The sequence below is a fragment of the Carcharodon carcharias genome, chromosome 4 (assembly GCF_017639515.1).
Source record: "Carcharodon carcharias isolate sCarCar2 chromosome 4, sCarCar2.pri, whole genome shotgun sequence".
NCBI lineage: Eukaryota > Metazoa > Chordata > Chondrichthyes > Lamniformes > Lamnidae > Carcharodon > Carcharodon carcharias.
Window position 1 is genome coordinate 123,707,417 of NC_054470.1, and position 25,435 is coordinate 123,732,851.

The 25,435-nt window shown below is 47.9% G+C and overlaps 1 protein-coding gene across 4 annotated transcripts in view; it reads right to left on the reverse strand.

Annotated features, from left to right (window-relative positions):
- man2a1 (mannosidase, alpha, class 2A, member 1) overlaps positions 1 to 25,435 on the reverse strand; it is a 290,929-nt gene that overhangs the window by 262,658 nt on the left and 2,836 nt on the right. For 3 of the 4 annotated variants that reach the window (XM_041185652.1, XM_041185651.1, XM_041185650.1), the window contains exon 2: positions 6,810 to 7,070. In XM_041185652.1, the coding sequence (XP_041041586.1) occupies positions 6,810 to 7,070 (261 nt within the window). Of the gene's footprint in view, positions 1 to 3,188; positions 3,311 to 6,809; positions 7,071 to 25,435 lie in introns of those variants that run through there. The other variant, XM_041185653.1, reaches the window with a different exon arrangement.

The following is a 25,435-nucleotide window of genomic DNA, read 5'->3' on the forward strand; positions in this document are numbered from 1 at the left end:
TTTGTACATGCCAGCTCAAAAAGCTCTCCTAGGTGCACTTTAAGAATTCTGCCCCCTCTAAGCCTTTCACACTAAGACTATCCCAGTTAATACTGGGGAAGTTGAAATCCCCTACCATTATTACCCTATTATTTTTACACTTCTTTGAGATTTGCCACATATCTGGCTCCCCTATCTCACCCTGACTGTTTGGAGGCCAAAAGTACACTTCCAGGAAAGAGATTGCCCCCTTTTTGTTTTTAAGCTCCACCTATATGACCTCATCTGAGGGACCTCCTAAGATACCATCCCTCCCAACTGCAGTAATTGACTCCTTGATCAATAGTGCAATGCCACATCCTCTATTACACCTCACCACCACCCCCCCATCACACCTGAAGATTCTATAACCTGCCAGTCCTGCCCTTCCCTCAACCATGTCTCTGTGATAGCAACAATATCATATTCTCATGTGTTAATCAACGCCCTTAATTCATCTGCCTTACTTACAAGGCTCCTTGCGTTAAAATAGATGCAATCCAGCCTTGCATTATTCCCTTGTGCCTTAATTCACCCTCAAAACCTCACAAGTAGTCCACAAAAAATCAAAGACGGGGGCAAAAAATCCAAAAAAAGGTCACGCCTCTGCATATTACATTACATTATGGCTAATCCATAGTCCAAACACAGCTGAAAAATTGCAGGCGCAGGTGTCTCATTGGTAGACAGGAAATAATGCACAGTTTAATTGGAGGAGCAGCGAGCAAGGGAGAGACAATTCTGGAAGGACCTGTTCCCCCAGTCACAGATTCTGTCCCCCCCATGCTGCTGCTTCAGCTCCCTCAATCACAGGTTCCCCCTCTCACTCTCTCCTGCTGCTCCTCCAGTGACAGAATCTATGATTGGAGGGGCAACAAGGGTAGGAGCGAGGGGATCTGTGATTGGAGAAGCTGGAGCAATGATCATGGAAGAGACAGGAGAAAAAGAGATGGAAGTAACTCTCCTCAGAGCAGAACCTCAGAACTTGGGAATCAATGGATAGCTGACACTTTGGAATTATTCATTTTTAGGGTTGTGTGTTTTTTTATTGAGGAGGGAAGTGGGGGAAGGGCTGTTTTTGACAGACACTGAGGAGGATGCGTTAGTTATAAATAAAGTCCCCTACCTGTTACAAGAACCCTCCTACCACAATGTAAAAAAAGAAGCAAATTGGAAACTCAACACCACCAAAATGGCAGCAGATCCAGTGCATTTAAAGCAGCTCCAGGTGTGTCTGTGAGAGGGAGAGGGAGAGACAGGGAGACAAGGAGACAAAGAGGGAGAGAGGCAAAGTGGGAGAGAGAGAGCAAAGTACAAGAAAGATTGAGATTGATTGAGAGAGAGAGAGAGAAGTGGAGGGGGCGGGTGACACCAAGAGGAGCTGGGGGATTGCAGGGGGAAGAAGGAGGCCACTCAGGCTGAGAGAGGGTAGGTGTGGGATTTATGATTCCCATAGGGGAACTAAAATAACCACATTTACTGAATGATCCCCAAATGAAGAAATTACCAACAAGATTCCACTTTTTGTTGCTTTTACTTTAAAATGATGCAGAGCCAACACAAACTGAACATCAATTAAGCTGTTACATTTCAAATAAAAAAAATAAATTTCACTTTCAATAGTCAATACAACAAAGATATGTCTTACACATCCACAAGCACCCATATCATTCCCTGCAGACACGTGGTGCCACTTGCAGTTCCAAATTTTTTAGCTCAGCCTCTGGTATGTAGGATCTCTCACTTTCCCATTCAATTGCTTTGGCCCTCACTGGCAGGGTATTCTATCCAATGTCCCTGGACACAGTCATCACCCAAACAGCACACTCCTATGGAACTTTCTTAGCTAAGTTCATGACAGTCTTGAAGGTACAGATTTCCTGAGACTCAGTTATCCAACACCTTTAATAAACACATTAAACAGTCTGGTCAGCTCTGACAAAATTCAGCAGCAGTAATATTGTCCAATTCACAATCCCTGCTCTAACTCTGTCTTCGGTTTTCCACCCTATTTAAATGTATCACACAGATACACTTCCTTCTAAATGTGTCTCCTTTGTTCTCCCCTCTGCAACAACTTCTCTTTTGCCCATTATTTCACATGGTTTCTTACTTAACTTCCTTCCTGTCAGTACTGCTTCCGGATCAAGGGTCATGAAGTCACATGGACCATTATTTCTTATTGTCCAAGAAAACTGCAATTGATCCCTTTACAATTGATGCAAATCCTTAAAATTCCTTTTCAAATATCCTTAAAAACAATTAGAAAAGCTTTCCCTTAAATGCAAATATGCTATTTGCTTCAAACACTCCATGTGCTAGCAAGTTCCACATTCACATTTCTCTTTGGGTGAAGGTATTTATTTTGAATTCCCTATTGGAATTCTTGATGGAGATCTTATATTGTGGTCTCTCATTATGCTCTTACCCACAAGAAACATTCTCTCTGTATTTACTCTGTCAAAGTTTTTCAAAATTTTAAAGACCTCATCCTTCTTTTCTCAAGAGAAAAGAGACCTGCTCTAATTCCACAAATATTTTGAAGAAATAACAAATTTTCCTTACTGCACTGCTTCCAAGTCAAAGGTCATCACACTCCCCCCACCCCCCGCATTGGAAAGAAGAAAGTTTTACCATGGTAAGGTTCTCTTTACAACAATATTCAGAATACAACAAGTTTTATCACAAAAATTTTAACAAGTAGCACATATTTTACACAGGTAACAACGATACCTCATATTTTCCAATGCAAGTTTCAATGCAAACATACAGTTTATTTTGTAATCCCTTAAAAGCCAATACCTGGCATTAAGACATTGTTACCATCCCTCCTTCTTTAACCTCTTGACATGGCATCTGTAATCACATTGTTTCGGCCAGCAGCCTGCACAATTTTTAGTTTAAATGGCTGCAGCAAACTGTACTAAAATAACCTTTAGTTCTTGGCTTTAATTTTTCATCTTGCTTTTTTATTCATATAGTATTGGACTATGTTCAGCCAGGAGCCTGGATTAGCATTTGTGTTGGGCCCAGAGGTTTTATAATTTATTTGGTCTGGTTAACTTAGTCAAGAACAACATTGCAGATTAATGGCAAACCATCTGGCTTCTAAGTACTGGCGGCTGTGAATAGCAATCCAAGGAGAAATGCCGTGTCATTGCAATTCTTACCCTCTGGTTTCAGTAGTTTCCTTTGTTCTTCTTTAAAGCCAGGCATTGAATTGTCATCAGGGTTTTCACATTTTCAAACAGACTCTAAACTAGTCTGTTCAGGCTTTAACTCCTGATTTCCATTTTTCTTCCATGTTGGCATGTTTTTTAATGTCAAAGCCTTGAAAGAAAATGTTTCAACCAGCCAAACATCCAAATTGTTCTTCATAACAATTGAATTCACCTCACTCTGGTTAAATTCAGGATTATTTCCAACTTTAAGTTCCGCTTTATCATTTAACCTTTCATTTTCTTTCCCAGGAGATGCAAGTTTAACTCCACCTCTTTTGTGCAAATAGTTCATTATGCTATTGAGTAAAATCCTCTTCAACTTCTTTAAAAACTTTGTTCAGGTTATGATGATGTTCAGCTAGGAAAGTTTAATACTCCTTTGTACTTAGTTCATGAATTTTCTTAATTTCATTTTGCTTTTCGAATTTCCACTGTTCAAGCTTTGTCTAATTCCTATCTAGCAAAGGAAATTGCCTCTTTGTTTTGAAGTTTTAACTTATGCTCAAGAACATATATCATTTCCTCACAGCTCTATGGTGTCAACACTGGACTCAGCTTTTGCACTTTCTTTCAAAGCACGTTTTCTCTCTGCTGCCAAACTTTGCCTCATCTTGCTCATACTTTGGCTGCATTTTTAATTCAGATGGCTTTACACTGTTTCCAAGCGCCATTAACTTTTCCTTTTCAGCCTGATGCCTCAGTGTCATTTTTAAATGAGCAGGCTGAGTTTCTGATTCTGTGGATACATCTTTAATTGAAAGATTAAATTTAGCAGCATGCTTACAGTAAGTACTTGGGTCTTTCATGTCACCCAGCTTTTCCTGTATAATTTCAGTTTCAAGAGCCTCAGCGGACTTTCCCAAAACCACTAGAGACAGCAGTATCTTATTCCCAGCCAAGTCATTCCCTAATAAGAAATCTACACCATCAGCAGGCAAATTATGTACAACACCAACATTAATGGACTGCTAACTAAGGCACATTTTAAATTATCTTTATACAAAGACATGGGTAAATAATTTCCATCAATACCCAGATCAATAGTTTTTTATTCAGTGAACTTTTTGGATAGACCTTTATGTCACCTGCCAACATCAGTGATTGTGCTAATACTGTATCTGTAGAGATAATAATTGATTTGCTTGCCTCACTGGATGAACATGGGGATACTTCACCCTTGAGCAAAAAGTCTCTATAGCTTCCATCACCCAATTCATTCTCTTAATGAACGTGGGGGAGACTCTCTGCTTGTCATCAACTTTACCAGTGCCTGTGGGAACATATTTAGGCAGGACAAATGCAACTGGTTTGGTTTTTAACTCCCAGCATTCAGCCTTCATGCGCCCTTTCTTCTCACAAAAATAGCATGTCAGTCCCCTTGAACTAAAGCTGTCCTCCGAACCTTCACTTTTGCTAACCTTGATCTGTACCTTCTACCCCTTTCTCAGCACGGCCTGACCTCCTCATGTTCAACCTTCCTCTCATTCCAGTTTTTCTGGGAAGTTCAAAGGTGGGGCCTTATGAGTTAACTCTTATGAGTTAACTAATAATTGTTTGCGATTATTAAGGTTTACTTTATTTTACAAACTTTGTGATCTTTCAGGTGAGAGCTTAACCCCAAAGATGTCACTATTCTTCAATTTCCCCCACCAACATCATCTCCCTAAGATTACTGAAGTTCTGTTTCACCTTCATTGGCCTACACCACCTATTGAATGTTAGAAAATTCTACATAGATCTGGCCTGTTCTCTTTCTCAGATTTCTAAATTTCTGCCTGTAGGCCTCCGGCACCAACTTGTAAGTGGTGGGTATAACAGTCTTTATTTCCTCGTGACCATACATGTGCTTTGCTGAAAGAGATGAGTACACCTCCAAAGCCTTCCATCCAAAACACTTTGTGAGAGCAAAGCTGTCTGTTGTTTCAGCCAATTCAGATTCATGGAAATTTTCTTAAAGGACACAAAGTTCGCCTCCACCCTCTCCTCACTAAATTTAGGTACTAAGCAAAAACTCTTCACCAAATCAAAATTAAGGAGTTCTTTCTGAGTCAACCTCACTTCTCCTTGTCAACTTAAATTCACATAATCAGAACTCATGCTCTATTTCAAACCTTTTCATCTCCCTCCTCTCTTTCCCTATCTCTTTCCTCTCTTGCTAATTTCTCTCTTTCCAAGTCAATATTTCTAAATTCAATGATTCTATTTCTTTTCAATTCTTTCCAGTTGTACTTGATCACTAATAGAACCGGTTCTTTCTTCCTCAAGCCTCAGGTCTGCTACAGCTTGCAGGTCATCTTTTCTCAACTGTTTCAACTGAGAGACAGATCCTCTTTTTTAACATAGGCTTATGCTTCAAAAGTGCTCATCTCAATTTCCCAAAACAATATAGCAAAACCAAATGTGAAATCTTGTTTGTCTAAATACTGGAAAGTTCCATTAAACCTATTTCACAGTTTCTGAGTTAGATCCCGGACTCAGGTCCCCTATTTAGTTATGATCCCCATGGGGGGACAATAATCGAAAATAACCAAATTTACTGAATGACCCCTAAATGAAGAAATTACCAACAAATTGCACTTTTTGTAGCTTTTACTTTCAAACAAATTGGAAACAATGCAAATTAAACATGAATTAACATGCAAATGATACTACAAAAAAAGTGAACTTCACTTTAAATAGTCAATACAAAAAAGATACATTTTACACAACCACAAGCACCCACATCACTCCCCGCAGACATGTGGCAGCACATACAGTTCAAAAGTTCTCTAACTTGGCCTCGAGCACGTAGGATTTCTTACTTTCCCACTCAATCAATTCAGCATTCAATTCGTGTTCACCAGCAGCCGTGTTCTATCTAATGTCCCCAGAAGGCACACTCCTGCAAAAATCTCCTTGACAGACTTGATGGAACCGATTCCCCAGAGACTTCTTTAATAAATCCCATTAAATGGTCTGGCCAACTCTGACAAAACTCAGTAGCAGTAAAATTGTCCAAATCACAATTCCTGCTCCAAACTTGTCTTCAGCTTTCCATCCTGAAAGACTATGTCAGGATGTTGCTTGACTAGGTTGTAAGACAGTTTTCCTAATTTTGTCACAAGTCCCGAGAAGTTAGAGAGGAAGATTTTTCAGGGTTGACTGGGCTTTATGGTTTCCAGAGTATAGGTCAGTGTAATACTTCTTTGACTTTTCCGTAGAGGTTTGATGCAAATGAGTGGCTTGCTGAATCATTTCAGAGGATAGTTAAGAGTCAACCACATTGCTGTGGGACTGGAATCACATGTAAGCCATACTGAATAAGGAGGGCAGATTTCCTTCACTAAAGGACATTAGCAGCCCAGATGGGTTTTTTACGACTTGGGTTGTTTCATAGACACCACTACTGAGACTAGGTTTAAATTCCACCAGCTCTCATCATGGAATTTGAACTCATGTCTCCAGAGCTTTTGTCCGGGCCTCTGGATTACTGGTCTAATGACAGTGCCATTATGTTACCAGCCCCAATACTCTACAGATCCTTGCCTCAATTTATTCTTTTGAACCAAGATAAAGAAAACTGTTACTTACTTGTAAATTTGATGCTTTTGTGTAGCCCTTCGAGGCAAACTGACAATCCTCTGGTTCAATAGGAATAACAGAAAAAGAGGATCCAAAGATTTCAGAGGATAATCCTTTACTTGAATTTGAAGTGTCAAAGTCCCCTCGGTTATCTTTCACAGATTCGCTCAAATTAATAACCGAGTCCCTAATGTTTGAAATTATTTCATTGTTTTCAGCTAATAGACGTTCTAGGTGATCAATCTTTTCATGCAAAATTGAAAGCTGTGCCTGCAATAAAAAACAATGAAGCTGAAGACTTTACTCAATGTCATTAACTCAATATTACATACTGTAATCATTAGAAAAGATCAGCTGATCCTATTCAGACCAAGAATAAAGTGTAGTATCTACCTCTATGTTTCCCCATTTCCTTTTAATTAACTACTCACGCTCCATTTTGAATCTTTATCCAGGATCATTTCAAGTTAAAACTGTGAAATATGAAGCATTGTAAATTTCTACCTTGCTCCTAAATCTTTTTGGGATGGCAAGCTCCCATAGCTCTCTCATCTCTTCACATTTTCCATCCAATCCCAGTATGAATTTATATGGGGTCATCTTTTTCCCAAACAGAAGCACACAGTAGTACAATGTTTCCCAGATCTCATTTCCTCTAAAATGTAAGCAACAAGAGGTTCACGGATCTCATTGACTCTGTTCCACCACTTTTAGGCTATGGACCCCTGCTTGTGGCATGACCAACAAACTGTCCCAACTTACTTGTCATGGGAATTGATTTCCCTCATGTTAGAAACACAAAAAGCATCTAGAATTTTGTCCACAGGAAATTGTTAGTTATGTAATGACTGATCTACTTCCAATTGTCAGTACAAATCAAAAGCATGCTATGTCATCAATTTTAAATTTATTCTTTACTATGTGAGGCTGGCTTCTGGTTTCAACACTGCCAACTATTTTAATTCGTGATAGAACAGAACTGAGGTGATACAGAAAATGCTGGAACTGTAAAATAGCGCCAATCCAAAACCAGCAGGCATCAACTGTGCTGCTGATCTCAGAAAAGTCTAAGACAGATAAGTCACACGTTTTAATGTAGGGCTAATCAAAAATGAAATGCAATCAAATCCAAAAAGATTTATATATGCGAGAGGCATGTCAAATGCTGTTTATTTTAGATGAACAAGATAATGTGACCAGAATAAATTTATGGGAAAGCTAGATAAACACATGAGAGAGAAGGAATGTTGAGGCCATTAGAAGAAGGTAGAAAGGAGCTCATGTGAAGCATTGTAAATTTCTACCTTGCTCCTAAAATGAGTAGCATAAACACCGGTATGGACCTGTTGGATCAAATGGCCAGTTCATGGTTGCAAATTCCACATAGTACTATGTAAATGTAGCATCAAGCATGGTGGTAGGGTCACCAAAGAATACACTATCATTTGCAGAGACCAATGTTGAAGAGGCTCAGAGAGACAAAGATCTACATCTATTGTGCACAGATCACTGAAGGTTCAATGTAGAGAAACTGTGGCTAAAGCTAACAGGGTTTTGGTTGCATTCATTAAGTATAAATGAAAAAGACACCATTTTGACACTATACAGGTCTCTGGTCAGACTGCATCTGGAATAATGTACCCAGTATTAGAGTGATAGAGTGGTAGTAGAGTGGCTTTGGAAAAGAGCCTGAGTAGAGCTAAAAAAAAAAATTCCTAGGTTAAAGAATCCCAGCTATTCAGATAGGCCAAAGGACCCATTTGCTTAAGAGCAATTTTGACTTAGAAGTGACTTAATTTTCAGGTCCATTGTTCCAGTTTAAGATTGGGTATGACCAGGAAAGCGAGTTGAAGCTATGTTAAAGTGGAATTAGCCTGGATGCCAAGTAGTTCTTCTTAAAGTTGCAAGCCTCTGGAATAAACTGTCAGCTGGGAATGCTGGGTACGGGTTGTAATCCTTCAAGAGGGAGCTAGACCAGCTATTGACTGGAGTAGAGATCAGATTGTATGGAAGGTAAGTGTGTTTATGGATAACACATGGTCCATGTGATCTCCTGGACTGGTTTTTGATCACCTAAGGGGGTCAGAGAGGAATTTTTCAGAGTACTTTTTTCCCCTAAATGGTCCTGATATGTTTGTCTTTTTTTAACCTCTCCCAGGAAATGACTTGGCTGTGGAATGGGTGGTGGGAAGAAATTTTTAGTCATCATGTGAGGCAATTGTGATGGATCAGCTCATCTTTTCCTGTCCATCAATTTTGTATGTTCCCATATGCTAAATGGTTTAAAGTATTAGTATTGTACTGAGCAAACTAATTTACATTTGAAAGGGACATGCAGTCATTTATCTAAGTCACAAGTTCTTTTTCTTTATTCTTACATGGGAAGTGGGCTTCTCTGGCAAGGCCAGCCTTTGTTGCCCAACCCTAACTGCCCTTTAACCAAGTAGCTTGCTTGGCCATTTCAGAGGACAGTTAAGAGTCAACCACTTTCCTGTGGATATGGAGTCACATGTAGACCAGACCAGGTAAGAATGGCAATTTCCTTTCCTTTTTACGAAATACCGTAAGCCCATCAGTAAAAAGCGCAATCCAAATGTTTTTTTTATTCGTTCATGGGATGAGGGCGTTGCTGGCTAGGCCAGCATTTATTGCCCATCCCTAATTGCCCTTGCTCAGAGGGCATTTTTAAGAGTCACATGTAGGCTAGACCAGGTGAATGCAGCAGATTCCCTTCCCTAAAGGACATTAGTGAACCAGATGGGTTTTTATGACAATCGGCAATGGTTTCATGGTCATCATTAGATATTTTAATTCCAGATATTTATTGAATTCAAACTCCACCATTTGCTGTGGTGGGATTCAAACCCAGGTCCCCAGAGCATTTCCCTAGGTCTCTGGATTACCAGTGTAGTGACAATACCACTACACCACCACCTCCCCCTTGCAGGGAAAGTCATTGATCAAAAGGCTGAAAATAGTTTGGCTGATGACATTTTGCTGAGGAACTCTTAAGATAAAGTCCTGCTGACGTGATGACTGGCCTCCACAACCATCTTCTTTTGCATCATGTATGGCTGCAGCCACTGGAGGGTTTCTTCTTAAATCAACATGGGCATCAGTTCTGCCAGGGTTTTGTGGTTTCATATTTGGTCAAATTACATCTTGTTCACAAGACTGGCTATTGTCGCCTCACCTCTAATATTCAACTAATGCACTCATGCATTATGATATGGTCTGGAGGCAAGTGGTTTTGCAAGAATACAAACTGAGTGGCAAGTAGGCTATTGATGAGCAGTGTTGTTTGATGACACTATTGACAACTCGAGTCACTTCCTTGATGATTGGGAGGGAACTATTAGTGCAGTAGTGTTTAGGTTTATCTTTTTTAATAAATATGACATATCTGAAATTTTTTCAAGATATCACCTGGAAAACTGTCATTGTTTGGTATCTCTAGTGCATTGGCCTTCAGGTGTACAACATGATGTTGCTTTATCCATATCATTTTAAAGTTGAGAATACCTATCAAGGTGGTACACAATATGTACTAGCTAGCAGTAGGTATTTGATACAGCAGTACTTTAAAATTACAATAGGCAATTAGGGATGGGCAACAAATGCTGGTCTTGCCAGTGACACACATATTCATGAACAATTTTTTTTCTAAATGAGAACTGTTGAACTTAGAGCAGTCTTAGGTCTGGTAGAACTACAGTGGAGTTGTTTGGGGTCGTCCAGCACTTTAGAAACAGATTGTGGAGTTCCGCAAAACTGTGGAGACAGAACCCAGTCTTTGGGAGTAGATTGTGGTGTTTGGCTCAATAATGGGTTACAAATGTCTGTAGCAGTTGAGGAGGGGAGGTGGCAAGGGGGCCTGGCAGCGCACTCCTGGGTCTTGCAGGAAGAGTTTGTAACTTCCTAAGGAAAACTCTGTAAATATTGATTTTCCTACTTTATGATTATCTCCTGGGTGTGTATCATTTCCGGTTCTAACTCTCTCTCTCTCTCTTTCTCATATACATTGCTGTTAGTCATCATAATGTTTATATTAAAAGCAAAAAACTGCAGATGCTGGAAATCCAAAACAAAAATAAAAATACCTGGGAAAACTCAGCAGGTCTGGCAGCATCTGTGGAGAGGAATACAGTTAAGGTTTCAAGACCGTATGACTCTTCAACAAAACTAAGTAAAAATAGAAAAGAGGTGAAATATAAGCTGGTTTAAGGTGGGGGGGGGGGGACAGGTAGAGCTGGATAGAGGGCCAGTGATAGGTGGAGATAGCCAAAAGATGTCATAGACAAAAGGACAAAGAGGTGTTGAAGGTGGTGATATTATCTAAGGAATGTGCTAATTAAGGGTAGAAAGCAGGACAAGCAAGGTACAGATAGCCCTACTGGGGGTGGGGTGGGGTGAAGGGAAGGGATCGAAATAGGCTAAAAGGTAGAGATAAAACAATGGATGGAAATAAATTTTAAAATAATGGAAATAGGTGGGAAAAGAAAAATCTATATAAATTATTGGAAATAAAAGGGGGGATCGGAAAGGAGGTGGGGATGGAGGAGAGAACTTATCATAATTTATTTATCATAATTTTAAATCATTCATCGGATGTGGGCATCGCTGGCTAGGGCAGCATTTATTGCCCATCCCTAATTGCTCTTGAGAAGGTGGTGTTGAGCTGCCTTCTTGAACTGCTGCAGTCCATGTGGCGTAGGCACACCCACGGTACTGTTAGAGACGGAGTTCCAAAATTTTCACACAGCAACAGTGAAGGAATGGCAATATATTTCTAAATAAGGATGGTGCATAGCCTGGAGGGAAGTTCCAAGTGGTGCTGTTCCCGTGCATATTCTGCCCTTGCTCTTATAGATGGTAGCGATCATGGGTTTGGAAGGTGCAGCCTAAGGAGAATTGGTGAGTTCCTGTAGTTCATTTTGTAGATGGTACACACTGCTGCCATTGTGCGTTGGTGGGGAGGGAATAAATGTTTGTGAGAGCATGCCAATCAAGCAGGTTGCTTTGCCCCTGGATGTTGTCGAGATCTTGAGTGTTGATGGAGCTGCACTCATCTAGGCAAGTGGAGAGTCATTTTTCTTCAACAATGTGTTTACTGTCTTTACTCCTCTTTCAGCCTCTCCATTAGTTTGTGGGTATCTGGGTGAACTAGTTGTGTGGACAAATCCATAGGCTTCTGTGAACTGCCTAAAACAACTGTTTACAAACTGTGAGCTATGGTCTGAAATGACTAGTACCGAAATGCCACGTGTCAAAAATTTGCTTTAGTAATTTAATGATAGCTTCTGAGATGGGACTATGCAGACGTTTGACCTCACTCCATATGAAGTAATAGTCAACAGCTATAAGTTCGAAAAAATCAATTCTGAGATTCTGAGTGAGAGCAAACACGCGTGAGAGAGAGAAAGAGTGTGCACAGAGGAGAGAAAAAGCAGCACATGCAAGAGCGAGGGAGATAACACACATGTGTGTGAGAAAGAGAGATCGGATATGCACAAGACCAAGACAGCCTGAGCAAGAGAGAGCGAGAGGATGAGCGCAGAGTGAGCAGCACCGGAGAGAGATAGAAAGCATGTGCAAGAGGGGAAGCGCGCAGGAGCGAGCGAGGGGGGGGGTGCGCACGCGAGCAAGAGAGAGAGTGTGCGTGCGTGAGAGAGAGAGGGCAGGAGAGAGAGAGAGCGCGCGAGAGAGAGAGAGAGGGCGCGCGCGAGAGAGGGCGCGAGAGAGAGAGGGCACGAGAAAGAGAGGGCGCGAGAGAGGGCACGCGCGAGAGAGAGAGGGCGCGCGTGAGAGAGAGAGCGTGCGTGACAGAGAGATTGCACGTGAGAGGGGGCGCGCGTGCACCAGAGAGAGGGCGCGAGAGAGAGCACGCACGAGAGAGGGCGCGAGAGAGAGGGCGCGCGAGAGAGAGGGCGCACGAGAGAGAGGGCGCACGAGAGAGAGAAAGGGGCACACGTGCATGAGAGAGGGCGCGCGCGCGCAAGCGGGAGAGAGAGAGAGAGGGGGCGGACGAGAGAGCGGGAGAAAGAGGGGGGTGCAGGAGAGAGAGCGGGTGCGAGAAAGAGCGTGGGGGCGCGCGCGTGAAAGAGAGGGAGAGGGGCGCACAGGCGAGAGGGGGGCACGCGCGCGAGAGAGAGGTGGCGCGCGCAAGAGAGAGGGAGAAGGGGGGCGCGTGCGAGAGGGAGAGAGGGGATGCGCGTGCAAGAGAGAGAGAGGGGGACGCGTGAGCGAGAGAGAGGGGGGGCGCATGCGCAAGAGAGAGAAAGAGGGGGGGCGTGCTCACACGAGAGAGAGAGAGGCAGGGGGCGCGTGCGAGAGAGAGAGAGGGAGGGGCTCGCGCGAGAGAGGGGGCGTGTGCGAGAGAGAGTGGGCGCGTGCGAGAGAGAGAGTGGGGCGCACGCGAGAGAGAGAGAGAGAGAGGGCGCGCGCGAGAGAGGGCGCGAGAGAGAGAGGGCGCGAGAAAGAGAGGGCGCGAGAGAGGGCACGCGCGAGAGAGGGCGCGCGTGAGAGAGAGAGCGTGCGTGACAGAGAGATTGCACGTGAGAGGGGGCGCGCGTGCACCAGAGAGAGGGCGCGAGAGAGAGCACGCACGAGAGAGGGCGCGAGAGAGAGGGCGCGCGAGAGAGAGGGCGCACGAGAGAGAGAGAGGGCGCGCGCGAGAGAGAAAGGGGCACGCGTGCATGAGAGAGGGCGCGCGCGCGCAAGCGGGAGAGAGAGAGAGAGGGGGCGGACGAGAGAGCGGGAGAAAGAGGGGGGTGCAGGAGAGAGAGCGGGTGCGAGAAAGAGCGTGGGGGCGCGCGCGTGAAAGAGAGGGAGAGGGGCGCACAGGCGAGAGGGGGGCACGCGCGCGAGAGAGAGGTGGCGCGCGCAAGAGAGAGGGAGAAGGGGGGCGCGTGCGAGAGGGAGAGAGGGGATGCGCGTGCAAGAGAGAGAGAGGGGGACGCGTGAGCGAGAGAGAGGGGGGGCGCATGCGCAAGAGAGAGAAAGAGGGGGGGCGTGCTCACACGAGAGAGAGAGAGGCAGGGGGCGCGTGCGAGAGAGAGAGAGGGAGGGGCTCGCGCGAGAGAGGGGGCGTGTGCGAGAGAGAGTGGGCGCGTGCGAGAGAGAGAGTGGGGCGCACGCGAGAGAGAGAGAGAGAGGGGGGCGTGTGTGACAGAGGGGGCGCATGCGTGAGAGAGAGGGGGCGCGCACGTGAGAGAGAGAGAGGGGGTGCGCGAGAGAGAGAGGGGGCATGCGAGAGAGAGAGGGGGCATGCGAGAGAGGGGGCACGTGTGATAGAGAGAGAGGCGCGCATGACAGAGAGAGGGGGCGCGCGAGAGAGAGAGTGGGGGCGCGCGCGTGAGAGAGATAGGGGGCGCGCGAGAGAGAGAGATGGGGGCACGCGCGAGAGATAGGGGGCGCGCGCGAGAGAGAGGTGCGCGCGAGAGAGAGGGGGCGCATGCGAAACAGAGAGAGAGAGCAGGCACACGCAAGAGTGAGAGGAGGCGCGTGCGAGAGAGATAGAGAGAGGGCGCGCGCGAGAGAGAGATGGGGGCACGCGTGAGTGAGAGAGATGGGGGCGCGCGCGAGAGAGAGAGATGGGGGCGCGCGAGAGAGAGAGATGGGGGTGCGCGAGAGAGAGAGATGGGGGCGCACGAGAGAGAGAGATGGGGGCGCGCGTGAGAGAGAGAGAGATAGGGAGCACGCGCGAGAGAGAGAGGTGCGCGCAAGAGGGGGCGCATGCGAAACAGAGAGAGAGAGAGAGCAGGCGCGCGCAAGAGTGAGAGGTGGCGCATGCGGGAGAGAGAGAGGGAGGGGGCGCTTGCGAGAGAGAGAGGGGGCGCGCGCGAGAGAGAGAGGGGGCGCACAAGAGAGGGGGGGGCGCGCGAGAGAAAGAGAGAGAGGGGGCGCACGCGAGAGAGAGGGGGCGCGTGCACGAGAGAAAGAGAGGGGGCGCGCGTGAGAGAGGGAGAGGGAGGGGCGCACTTGAGAGAGAGGGCGCGCATGAGAGAGAGAGATAGGGAGCGCGCGAGAGAGGGGGCACGCGCAAGAGAGAGGGGCGCACACACGCACATGAGAGAGAGGGAGGGGGCACGCGAGAGAGAGGGAGGGAGCGCGCGCGAGAAGGGGAGAGAGTGAGGGGGGCGTGCGAGAGAGAAAGAGAGCGGGTGCGAGAGAGTGGGGGCGTGCGTGCGCGCGAGAGAGAGGGGACGCGCGCGCGAAAGAGAGAGAGAGAGAAGGGGCGCATGAGAGAGAAAGAGAGCAGATGCGAGAGAGAGAGTGGGGGCGCGCATGCGTGAGAGAGGGGACGCGTGCGCGAGAGAGAGAGAGAAGGGGGCGCGCGCGCGAGAGAGGGGGGTGCGCGCGAGAGAGGGGGGGTGCGCGAGAGAGAGGGGGGGGCACAAGAGAGAGAGGGGGGGCGGCGAGAGAGAAAGAGAGAGAGGGGGCGCACGCGAGAGAGAGGGGGCGCGTGCACGAGAGAAAAAGAGGGGGCGCGCGTGAGAGAGAGAGAGAGATGGGGGCACGCGCGAGAGAGAGAGAGAGAGAGATAGGGGGCACACACGAGAGAGAGAAAGAGGTGCGCGCGAGAGAGAGAGAAGGGGCGCATGCGAGACAGAGAGAGAGAGAGAGAGAGAGGGGGGGCACGCATGTAAGAGAGAGAGGGCGTGCACGCAAGAGAGAGAGCAGGGGGCGTGTGAGCAAGAGAGAGAACGGGGGCGCGCGCGCAAGAGAGCGATAGGGGACATGCGCGCGCGAGAGAGAGAGAGACGGGGGTGCGTGCACGAGAGAGAGAGGGGGTGCGCGAGAGAGAGAGGGGGCGCGTGAGAGAGAGAGAGGCGCGCGTGACAGAGAAGGTGGCGCGCGCGCACGCGAGAGGGGGCGCGAGAGAGAGAGATATGGGGGCACGCGAGAGAGAGAGAGAGAAAGCGATAGGGGGCTCGCGCGAGAGAGAGAGAAAGGTGCGCGTGAGAAAGAGATGGGGCGCATGCGAGACAGAGAGAGAGGGGGGAGCGCGTGCGAGAGAGAGAAAGAGAGGGAGAGGGGCGCTTGCAAGAGAGAGAGAGGGGGCGCGCGAGAGAGAGAGAGGGGCGCGCGAGAGAGAGAGAGGGGTGCGCGAGAGAGAGAGAGAGAGGAGTGCGCGAGAGAGAGACAGAGGGGGCGCGCGAGAGAGGGGGGCGCGCAAGAGAGAGAGGGGTCACGCGAGAGAGAAGGGGCGCGCGCGCGAGAGAAAGAGGTGTTGTGCGCGAGAGAGGGGGCGCCCGCGAGGGAGAGGGGGGCACGCGCGAGGGAGAGGGGCGGCACGCAAGGGAGAGGGGGGCGCGCGCAAGGGAGAGGGGTGCGCGCGCAAGGGAGAGGGGTGCGCGCGCAAGGGAGAGGGGCGCACGCGAGCAGGGGCATGCGCGAGATAGAGGGTGTGCGAGAGAGAGGGTGCGCGTGCGCCAGAGTGAGGAGAAGGCGTGCATGCGAGAGCGAGGAGATGGCTTATGCACAAGAGCTAGAGAGATGGAGCACACGTGAGAGCAAGAGAGGGCATGCACATGGGAGAGAGGCGCGCACACAAGAACAAGGGTGCATGAGAGCGAGGGCGCGTGCGAGTGCAAGAGAGGTCGCGAAAGAGGGGGCACATGCACAAAATCGAGAAAGAGGGTGCGCGTGAGAGGGCACACGTGAGAGGGTGTGTACAAGAGAGCGAGGGCACACGCACGTGAGAGTGAGAGAGGACGCACATGAGGGCGAGGGAGGGCATGCAAGAGCGAAAGAATGCACGAGAGCAACAGCGAAAGCAAGAGCAAGAGAGACACGTGCCCAAGAGTGAGAGAGAGCATAAAAGTGAGAGAGAGGGCACACACTGTGAGTGAAAGGGCACGTGTGTGTGAGGGCAATTGGGCTCATGCGAGAGCAGAAGGGGGATGGGCACCCAAGAGAGAGAGGGCGCATGAGGGCGGGAGCAAGAGGGGACACTCATGTGAGAACAACAAAGGGGGTGCGCATGCAAGAGGGAGAGGGACTGCAGGCGCGAGAGAGCGACGGAGAGGGGCTGCAGGCGCGAGAGAGCGACGGAGAGGGGCTGCAGGTGCGAGAGAGCGAGGGAGAGGAGCTGCAGGTCCGAGAGAGCGACGGAGAAGGGCTGCAGGTGCGAGAGAGCGACGGAGAGGGGCTGCAGGCGCGAGAGAGCGACGGAGAGGGGCTGCAGGCGCGAGAGTGCGACGGAGAGGGGCTGCAGGCGCGAGAGAGCGATGGAGAGGGGCTGCAGGCGTGAGAGAGCGACGGAGGGGGCTGCAGGCGCGAGGGAGAGATGGAGAGGGGGCGCACGAGAGAGAGGGCATGTATATGAGAGCGAGAGAGGGTGTGCTGTGAGAGAGGGGCACCAGCAAGGGAGAGAGACACCACATGTGAGAGGGCACTAGGTTACATGAGAGAGAGCATGCGCATGCAAGAGGGGTCACACACGCATGAGAGGGTCGTGCGTCCACGAGAAAAGAAGAGGCATGTGCGCATGAGAGTGGGGCGCACGCGCATGAGAGAGAGATGGAGCACAAGAGAGGAGCTGCCAGGGCACGCACATGAGAGCGAGAGTGCGAGAGCGAGAGGGTGTACGCACAAGAGGGCGTGCACGGGAGTGAGGTAGAAGGCGCGCGCGAGAGCGAGATATAAGCGTGAGAGTGTGCGTGAGAACAGGCGCCAGAGTGGGTAAGAGAGAGCGAGGCCAAGTGCGTGAGAACGAGCCCATGCATGAGATACCAAGTGCATCAGTGTGTGCGAGGGAGCAAACAAGCTTGTGTGAATGTAATGAGAGGGGAGCACAAGTGTTTATGTCTGAGACAGAGTGCGAGTGAGTCTGTGGGCGAGAGAGGAAAGAGAAGGTGGCCTCTCATGGTGAGAGAGAAAGGCAGGGTGGGTGCGGGCAACAGGTAAAATTGCTCACTTTCACACTTTCAGCTTATTTCATTTATTTATGTATATGATTTCCCAACCCTTTTTTAAAATCTTTTTTTTTCCTCCTAAAACTCTCCTTCTGAGCCTGGTTTTCAAGCTTACAAACTTCTGCTGGGACAAAATAACTAAACAAAAAAGAAAAAAATGTTAAATACTTTCCAATGGCTGTCTTCCTCTTTTCTATTCATCCAATAAATTATTTTTGGAGTAAGTTTTAAAGTATACAGATCTGGAGTAGAGGGAGAAAAAAGATTGAAGGGGTAATCCAGGTTTTTCCATTTCCTTTAGATTTTTCAGTAAACGTTTCTGCTATAAACATTTTTTGTCTGTTGTGGTGCATGTATTTTCTTTTTACAAGATGTTTTGATGTGTAGGAAAGTTTGGGAGTCCAGTCAATCCAGAAAAGCCTGACCTTCCAGGCCTTGAATTTGCTTTAAAAGCAGCCCCTGGAGGACGACGACAGTGTGGGCAAATGAAGGAAAGCTGTTTAATTATTGTTGGCTTCTTGGGCATCTGCCCAGCACCAAGTCACTTGTTTCTTTCATATCCTTTAATGGAGGCATGGACTGAGTTTGCAAATTCCTGCCTCAAGAACAGTTTGGTTTCTAACTTAAATCTTGAGATCTATTGAACCCTTGAAAACCAAAAAGTAGCCCCCAGAAATCAAAAACTAGCCCTCAAGAACACATCAAAAAGAGTCCTCAAAAGAAAAATTATGTTGACCCTGCTTCCTTTTGATACAAGACTGTGGCACCGAGTCAATCAACTGGTCGCGTAACCCAAGCAAATGAGATTACATATTTTTTTTCATTCCCTCAGCTTCAAGGCGGATTATTTTTATTTATTGAAAAATGAAGAAAAATAAAACCCTAAAACATTCTTTGTCTTTAAAAATATATCTTAGCAATTTCAACATTCAGGAGTCCTGCCATGCATGCCTTTTTTCTGCTAGAATGCTCTTAGACATCAAAGACAGTGAACCATCCCAGGAAGTTCCAGTGAAATGATTTATATTCTTAACTTCAAATTGGCCTCTAAGCTGATCTGGGACTACCCATTCCAGAAAATAAATGCTACCAGTTACATATGCTACAGAACTTTATCTATACGTCTGTACATACACCTGTAAACCATATAAGGAAGCTGAAGATAGGCTGATTAAAGAACACTGCAGATTGGTTCAGTCAATTCATCAGTCTACCCTCTAATCCTTCAATACACCATCCACCGCCCTGTCTTTCAATCCCAATAATGCAAATGAAAATCATGAGCAGAATCTTCCCAGAATTGCACGAAGTGCGGTAGCGGGTGGGTAAAATAGAGTCCTACCCGATGATCAAAAAGACGGGTTTTCACGCCGTATCTTCCCGAACTCGCCTCATTATATATTCACTCCCGTGAAACACGCCATTTCCATGGCGGGTGAGCTCTCATTCGCCTGCTCGTCATCACTCCTCTGTTGCATCACGCCAGCTGCCATCTTTAAAAGGCAGCTGTCTGCAAAGCGCTCATTGCCACCAGCTCACCACGGCTGTCTGGGAGACATGGCCAGCAAAGGCTAAAAGATTCCAGGCCCCCGCTTCAACAACGGGTCCCTCGAGCAACCGCTGGATGCCAATGAGGCCCACCAGGATATGCTCGATCCCCGCTCTGGCCACTGGACGGGTAGCAATTTCACCAACCCAGCTTGGGAGGCGGTGGAAGTGGCGGTCAACGCAAATGCCCTGTAGAGGAGAACAGCCACGCAGTGCTGTAAAAGGTTGAATTATCTCCTCTGTTTTGCCAGGGTAAGTCACTCTTTTCATCACTCCCAACTCACACACTCAAAACCCATCACACATCCTTCTGGCCCTCACTCACTGCCAGTGCAAGGAACATCACCAATCACTTTTTCACACACACCATCATTGTCCTTATCCCGTCCATGGGACCACCCACACAGGCCAGGCATACTTATCATCTGGCCCAGCAGGCGTCCTGATACACTCTCCTCGTCTCTATCCATGTAGGACAAACTGGCTCACAACAGGAGGGAAAGGTCGCAGACAGGTGGGGGGAAGCCGGAATTCAGAGTTCTGACAGAATTCGAAAACAGAGCCATCGAGCTGACAGTGAGGTCAGCACTTCTCTACCAAGTGAGGATCCAGCAGTGCAACATCCATCAGACAACCATGCTGTGAATGATGTGCCCTGTTTCACAGGCCACTACCATGCACTTATTTTCTCCCCTTGCTTTCGCAGGCACATCTGCTGAACAGCTGACAGAGTCCACGACCCAGGGCCTCCAATCAAGCTCCAAATAAACCTCTTAAGAGGAATATGAAGGCACCCTCCCTGAAGTCCCATCACAGCGCTCACCCACACCCTCCACCTAGCTTTAGAGTAGCCTCAGGATCACAACCTGGTGAGCACATCACACTTTCTGATCCATAGCAGGCAGAGGCAGGGACTTACCAAGTCCCCGGCACTCGGAGAACTGCCGGAGGCCAGAAAGTTGCTAAGTCCGAGTTAGATGACGAGCCTCTGGACTCGGTCATGTCACGGTTGCTGGAGCTGCAAAGGCAAACTAGGGAACATCAGGAAGTGATGTCCACTGCACTCCTCAGATTGCAAGGCATGATGGAAGAGTCCATCCGTCTTCAGGCTGAGATAATAATGCTGGTATTGCAATGCACCGAGGTCAACAATGGCAGGATGGCAGCTGCCATGGAGACCTTGGTCCAGGATGTCACTCCTGCAGTGTTGCGCAGGCTTACCTCCATCGCTGATGCCATAGTTGGGCTCCAACAGTGTGTACGTGAGACGGGTGCTGGGCCGCTCGATCTCACTCCAGCTAGCCCTTCTGCTTACGGAGTCAGCCAGGGGCCCTCAGGCACCCATAGGGAGGAGGAGCAGCAGGTGCAGGCTCCGGGGCCATCCACCCAGGTGACTCTGGGAGTGAACGGCCCATCTGACTCCCTTCTTCCTGTGACCTCCACAGGTGCAGCTTCACAGGCCAAGGAAGGTGTCATTGTCACACAGCAGGACCCCGAAAGCAGCCAAAGGACACCCGCCAAAGTCATCAACGACAGGGCATCACAGTCAGCAGGCTGCCTCCACCTCAGCTGTAGATGTCCAGGGAGCACCAAGACAGTGGTAGGGTTAGGAAAGTTAAGTAAAAGTAGTTGCACAGCCTGGCCATGGTGTTGATCACTTGTAGACAGTGTCCTTGTCACTCAGATGTGAAACCTTTCTGCACAAGATAAAGGCAGGTGTCTCAGTACAGGGCCTCTTCCCTGTGCTCTGTGTGGCCTTCAGGCGATGGTTCAGCCTCACACTCCCTGGAAACATTACTGATGCCTGCACCTCGGCAGTGCCGGTCATTGCTGCCAGAATATAGTGGGCAGGCACCACAGAGTTCTCTCATACTCTGTGTGCTCTCAGCAACTTTAAGCTGGGGCTGGCCCCCATCACCCAGCATGTGTGGCCTGTGCTCCTGTGCACCAGCTCCTGAAGGGCTGAGGTGCTGAAGGCGGACACAGCATTAGATGCATCTAAAGTTTCATGACTGCGTCTCTGAGATGACCCTGATCATGGAGCGCAAGCGAGCTGCCCTCGGCCAGGCAGGAGTCAGACATTCTCAGAGGCTATGTGAAGATTTATGGAGTGTCTTCACTGCATGTTGTCATCATCCTCCTGCGATCGAGCGACTATTAGGGACTCCACTACATCTCCATGATAGGAGCATTCTCACAGATGGTTCTGGCGCTATGATAAATCAGGCTGGAGTCAAACATTCACATTGTGTTGTGAGGATCTACAGGTCACCTCACTGCATGTTGGCATCATCCTCCACAAATCTGGCAGCTACGAGGGCCTCCCGAGTGCGCCTGCTGTCTAGCCAGTGAGAGAGCCTCATCCCCATCGTCGTTACCACCGAGGACCCACACACACTCATCCCCGTTGGCGTCCTCCTCATCAGAGGAAACATGCACTGAAACAGGATGAGGAGCTGGCTGAGGAGGAGGTGGAGGAGCTGCTAGATTGTAAAGGGCACAGCAGATGACGATGATGCGTGACACCCTCTGCAACTGTATTGCAGGGCTCCACCAGACCGGTACATGCACCAGAGCTGCATCTCCAGCATCCAGATGGTCTGCTCCACAAAGTTGTGACCTGCTGCATGAGCCTCATTATAGCGCCGCTCTGCTGCAGTCTGAAGCCACTGCACGGGTGTCATCAGCCACTGCCTCTGCGGTTAGCTCTTGTCCCCAAGGAGCCAACCCTGCAGCCTCTGTGGACCCTGGAAGACTGCACGGATCTGTGAGCGACTCAAGATGTAGTCATCGTGCACACTCCCTGGAAACCGTGCGTATACCTGCAGGATGCATTTCTGTTGGTCGCATACCAGCTGACGTTCAGTGAGCGGAAGCTTTTGCGGTTGATGAAGTCCACCAAGTGTAGCAACAGAGACCTGAGCACCACATGAGTGCAGTCAATCGCACCCTGCACCTGTGGGAATCCTGAGATCAGGGCGAATCCAATGGCCCTTGCATCTTGGCTGTCCTAGTCCTGGGCGAAATGCACAAGGTTGTGAGCCATGGAGAAGATTGCATCCGTGACCTCATGGATGCATTTGTGGGTGGCGGATTGTGAAATCCCACAGAGGTCACCTGTGGAGATCTGAAAGGAGCCACGAGCATAGAAATTGAGTGCCACGGTCACTTTCACAACCACCAGCAGTGGATGCCCATGTCCCCTTAGTGCCAAGTTCTGCAGTAAATGGCAGATGTGAGCCACCAGGTGCCCAGACATGCGCAGTTGTCAACGACACTGGTTCTCAGTCATCTGCAGGAATGGCAGGTGGCATCCATAAACCCTGGGTGGTGCTGACCAGCCAAGGCTCGCCATTGCTCCTGGGCAGGTTGTGCGGAAGTCACGGCCAGGTGCCTCAGTCGCACTCTCCTGTCTTCTATGGTATCTGTAGGCCATTAGGCCTACAGCTAGGTCACCCGGATCCATGATCCTGACGTAGTCCTCCTGCAGGGCCTTTCAGAGCTTCATGTAAGCACTCTCCCACGCACGTGGACCCCTCATGTTTCACACTCGTCTCAATATTTGGAATATTTTGATTGCTGCATGCTGAGATTCACTTTCAGTTGTCCGACGGAGCTGGCTTGCATTTCTGCTCACCCACTGATCACATTCTCATGCAGCACATGATATTCCCCAACATGACTTTCAAGGCACTTTACAGGCTTCCGGACTGAATATTGAGTTCAACAATTTTAGATCTTGAACTCCCTCCTCCATCCCCACCCCCTTTCCATTTCTTCCCCCTCCTTTTTGTTTTTTCCAATAATTTATATAGATTTTTCTTTTCCCACCTATTTCCATTATTTTTAAATCTATACTTTTTGTCTTTTTAGTCTTATTTCACCCCACCCCCACTAGAGCTATCTGTACCTTGCTTGTCCTGCTATCCATTCTTAATTAGCACATTCTTTTAGATAATATCACCACCTTCAACACCTCTTTGTTCTTTTGTCTGTGACATCTTTTGGTTATCTCCTCCTATCACTGCTTGCTTGTCCCAACAACCACCCCACCTTCTCCCCAACCCCCTTAAACCAGCTTATATTTCACCCCTCTCCTATTAGTCCTGTTGAAGGGTCACGAGGACTCAAAACGTCAACTGTACTCTTCTCTGCCGATGTTACCAGACCAGCTGAATTTTTACAGGTATTTAATTTTTTGTTTTGACTTTCATTTCACTTTCGATTTGGACAGCATGGTGCTAATTTGGTTTAACTCTCACTCTCCCATCCTTTACCCTCCCCCAGTCACCCATTTCCTTTCCCCTATCATAGTTGACCCCCACTCCACCTCCCCTCCATTACATACCAGCCCCATCCTTTTCCTTCGGAGCTGTCCAGGTGAACATGCAATTTCCTTTCTTTCCTTCCCAAAAATCCCACCCACATCCACATTCCCACCCCCAGAGTCCATGTCTGCCCTCGGGTCCCACACCAACCACCCTCGTCATCCCTTCTATTACTACCATCAAACCCTCACTCTCCCACCCTACCACCTAACTCTGCTCTCGACCATTTTCACCCTTCCTCCATACCACACTCACCCGCAGTTTACTCCCCAGGAGGCAGATTTGGGCCTATCCAACCCCTCCTATGCACATTCACCTGCACGTCCCCCCTCTGCATGCACCCCTTTCCCAACCCCAGTCCTCCCACCTCCTCCCCCTTTGCACCCCTTCCCTCCCAGTCCTCCCACCGGACTCCTCCCACTACTGCTTAGTTCCTCCTCATCCTGAGCCCTTCTGCTGGCCTTACCTCTTCCTCCAGTCTCACTGCTTCCTCCAGTCTTACTCCTACCCCCTTACTGACTCGTTCCTCCACTCTTAATTCCCATAGACTTTAATTTGATTGCATCGGGCCTGCAGGCCTGTACCACCGTGAATCTTGTCTTCTCATGTCCTGTCATTTTCATTGCAACTGTTTTTGAACCTTTCCACTCCCCAGTTTGGCTGCTGGGCATATTAAAATTCATAAATGTTTCATCCATGTTGCCAATGTGACTTAATGTGCACTAATGTTTTTGCCACTGTCTGTTAATTTTGGCATTGAAGTCTTTTGGGTGTGACTGAGTGACCTCGGTCTTCTGCCACAACACAAGACTGTTTCGTTCCATAAAGCAGTTACGCCAACCAGCTGATGGTTTGAAATTTTTATTTGACGCTGGCTCTGATTTGGCCCATTTAGTACTGCACTTCTGGTGATGATGTAACCATTCAGACAATTTTCAAGGGCCCATTCTGATACATGCTACTCAAGATCACTGGCTGATCCCTGTTCTGATGATGCATTTGTTCTTGGGCATCGTCTTCAGGGCAGGTTCCTCCTTCCGTTCTCACATCAGTTTTTCATCAATATGGAATTTCCTCACTGCATCACAGTTATTTGACGAATTAGCAAGCATTACAATTTTTAGCTTGAAAGCAGCTTCATAATTCACTCTTTTTGCCTGTGGGCCCATTTCATTTCGTCACTCACCATGCCATGCGCAATCTGCTCTGGGTAGAGATGTCTTAAACTCCCGTGCATCTTCTTCACAACGCAGCCCATAATGCCTGCTTAATCCCATGTGTCAGTTTACAATACAAGCTAAGTAAAATGTGCATTTCTGGAGTGAAAAACTGAGGCCCGGAATATTACATTATGAGCACTGCACTTCATGGATGAAAAATAGCAGTCAACTTATATGCTGACTATATACAAAAACATGATATTTGGCACTGAAAAAATTGGGTCATCTCATATGCCAGGTCTACAGTATGGATATTTCAACACAAATGTGCTCCTCGTCTTAAGTTGCGGTACCATTTACCCCTAAAAAACAGCAAGTGGTACTAGCCTTACCCTTATTTTGGCAGCAAAATCTGGTCAGACAACCTGGCCTTTCTTCTTCAGATCTTAAAAGTCCCGACGTGCATTAAAATTTTTACATCAAGATTTTTAATGTTATTGGTCAGTCATCTATGCTGGATTCTTCATCATGCTCAGGCACAACTCTGTGCTCCTGGCAGACTCTCAAACAGTTGAACATCAATGGACGACAATAATTTCCCCCAGTGGTTTAATGGATAAATTCCCTGCATTATGGGTAAAGTACTGAACAATATAGACTAGAATGTTCCAGGTTTTACC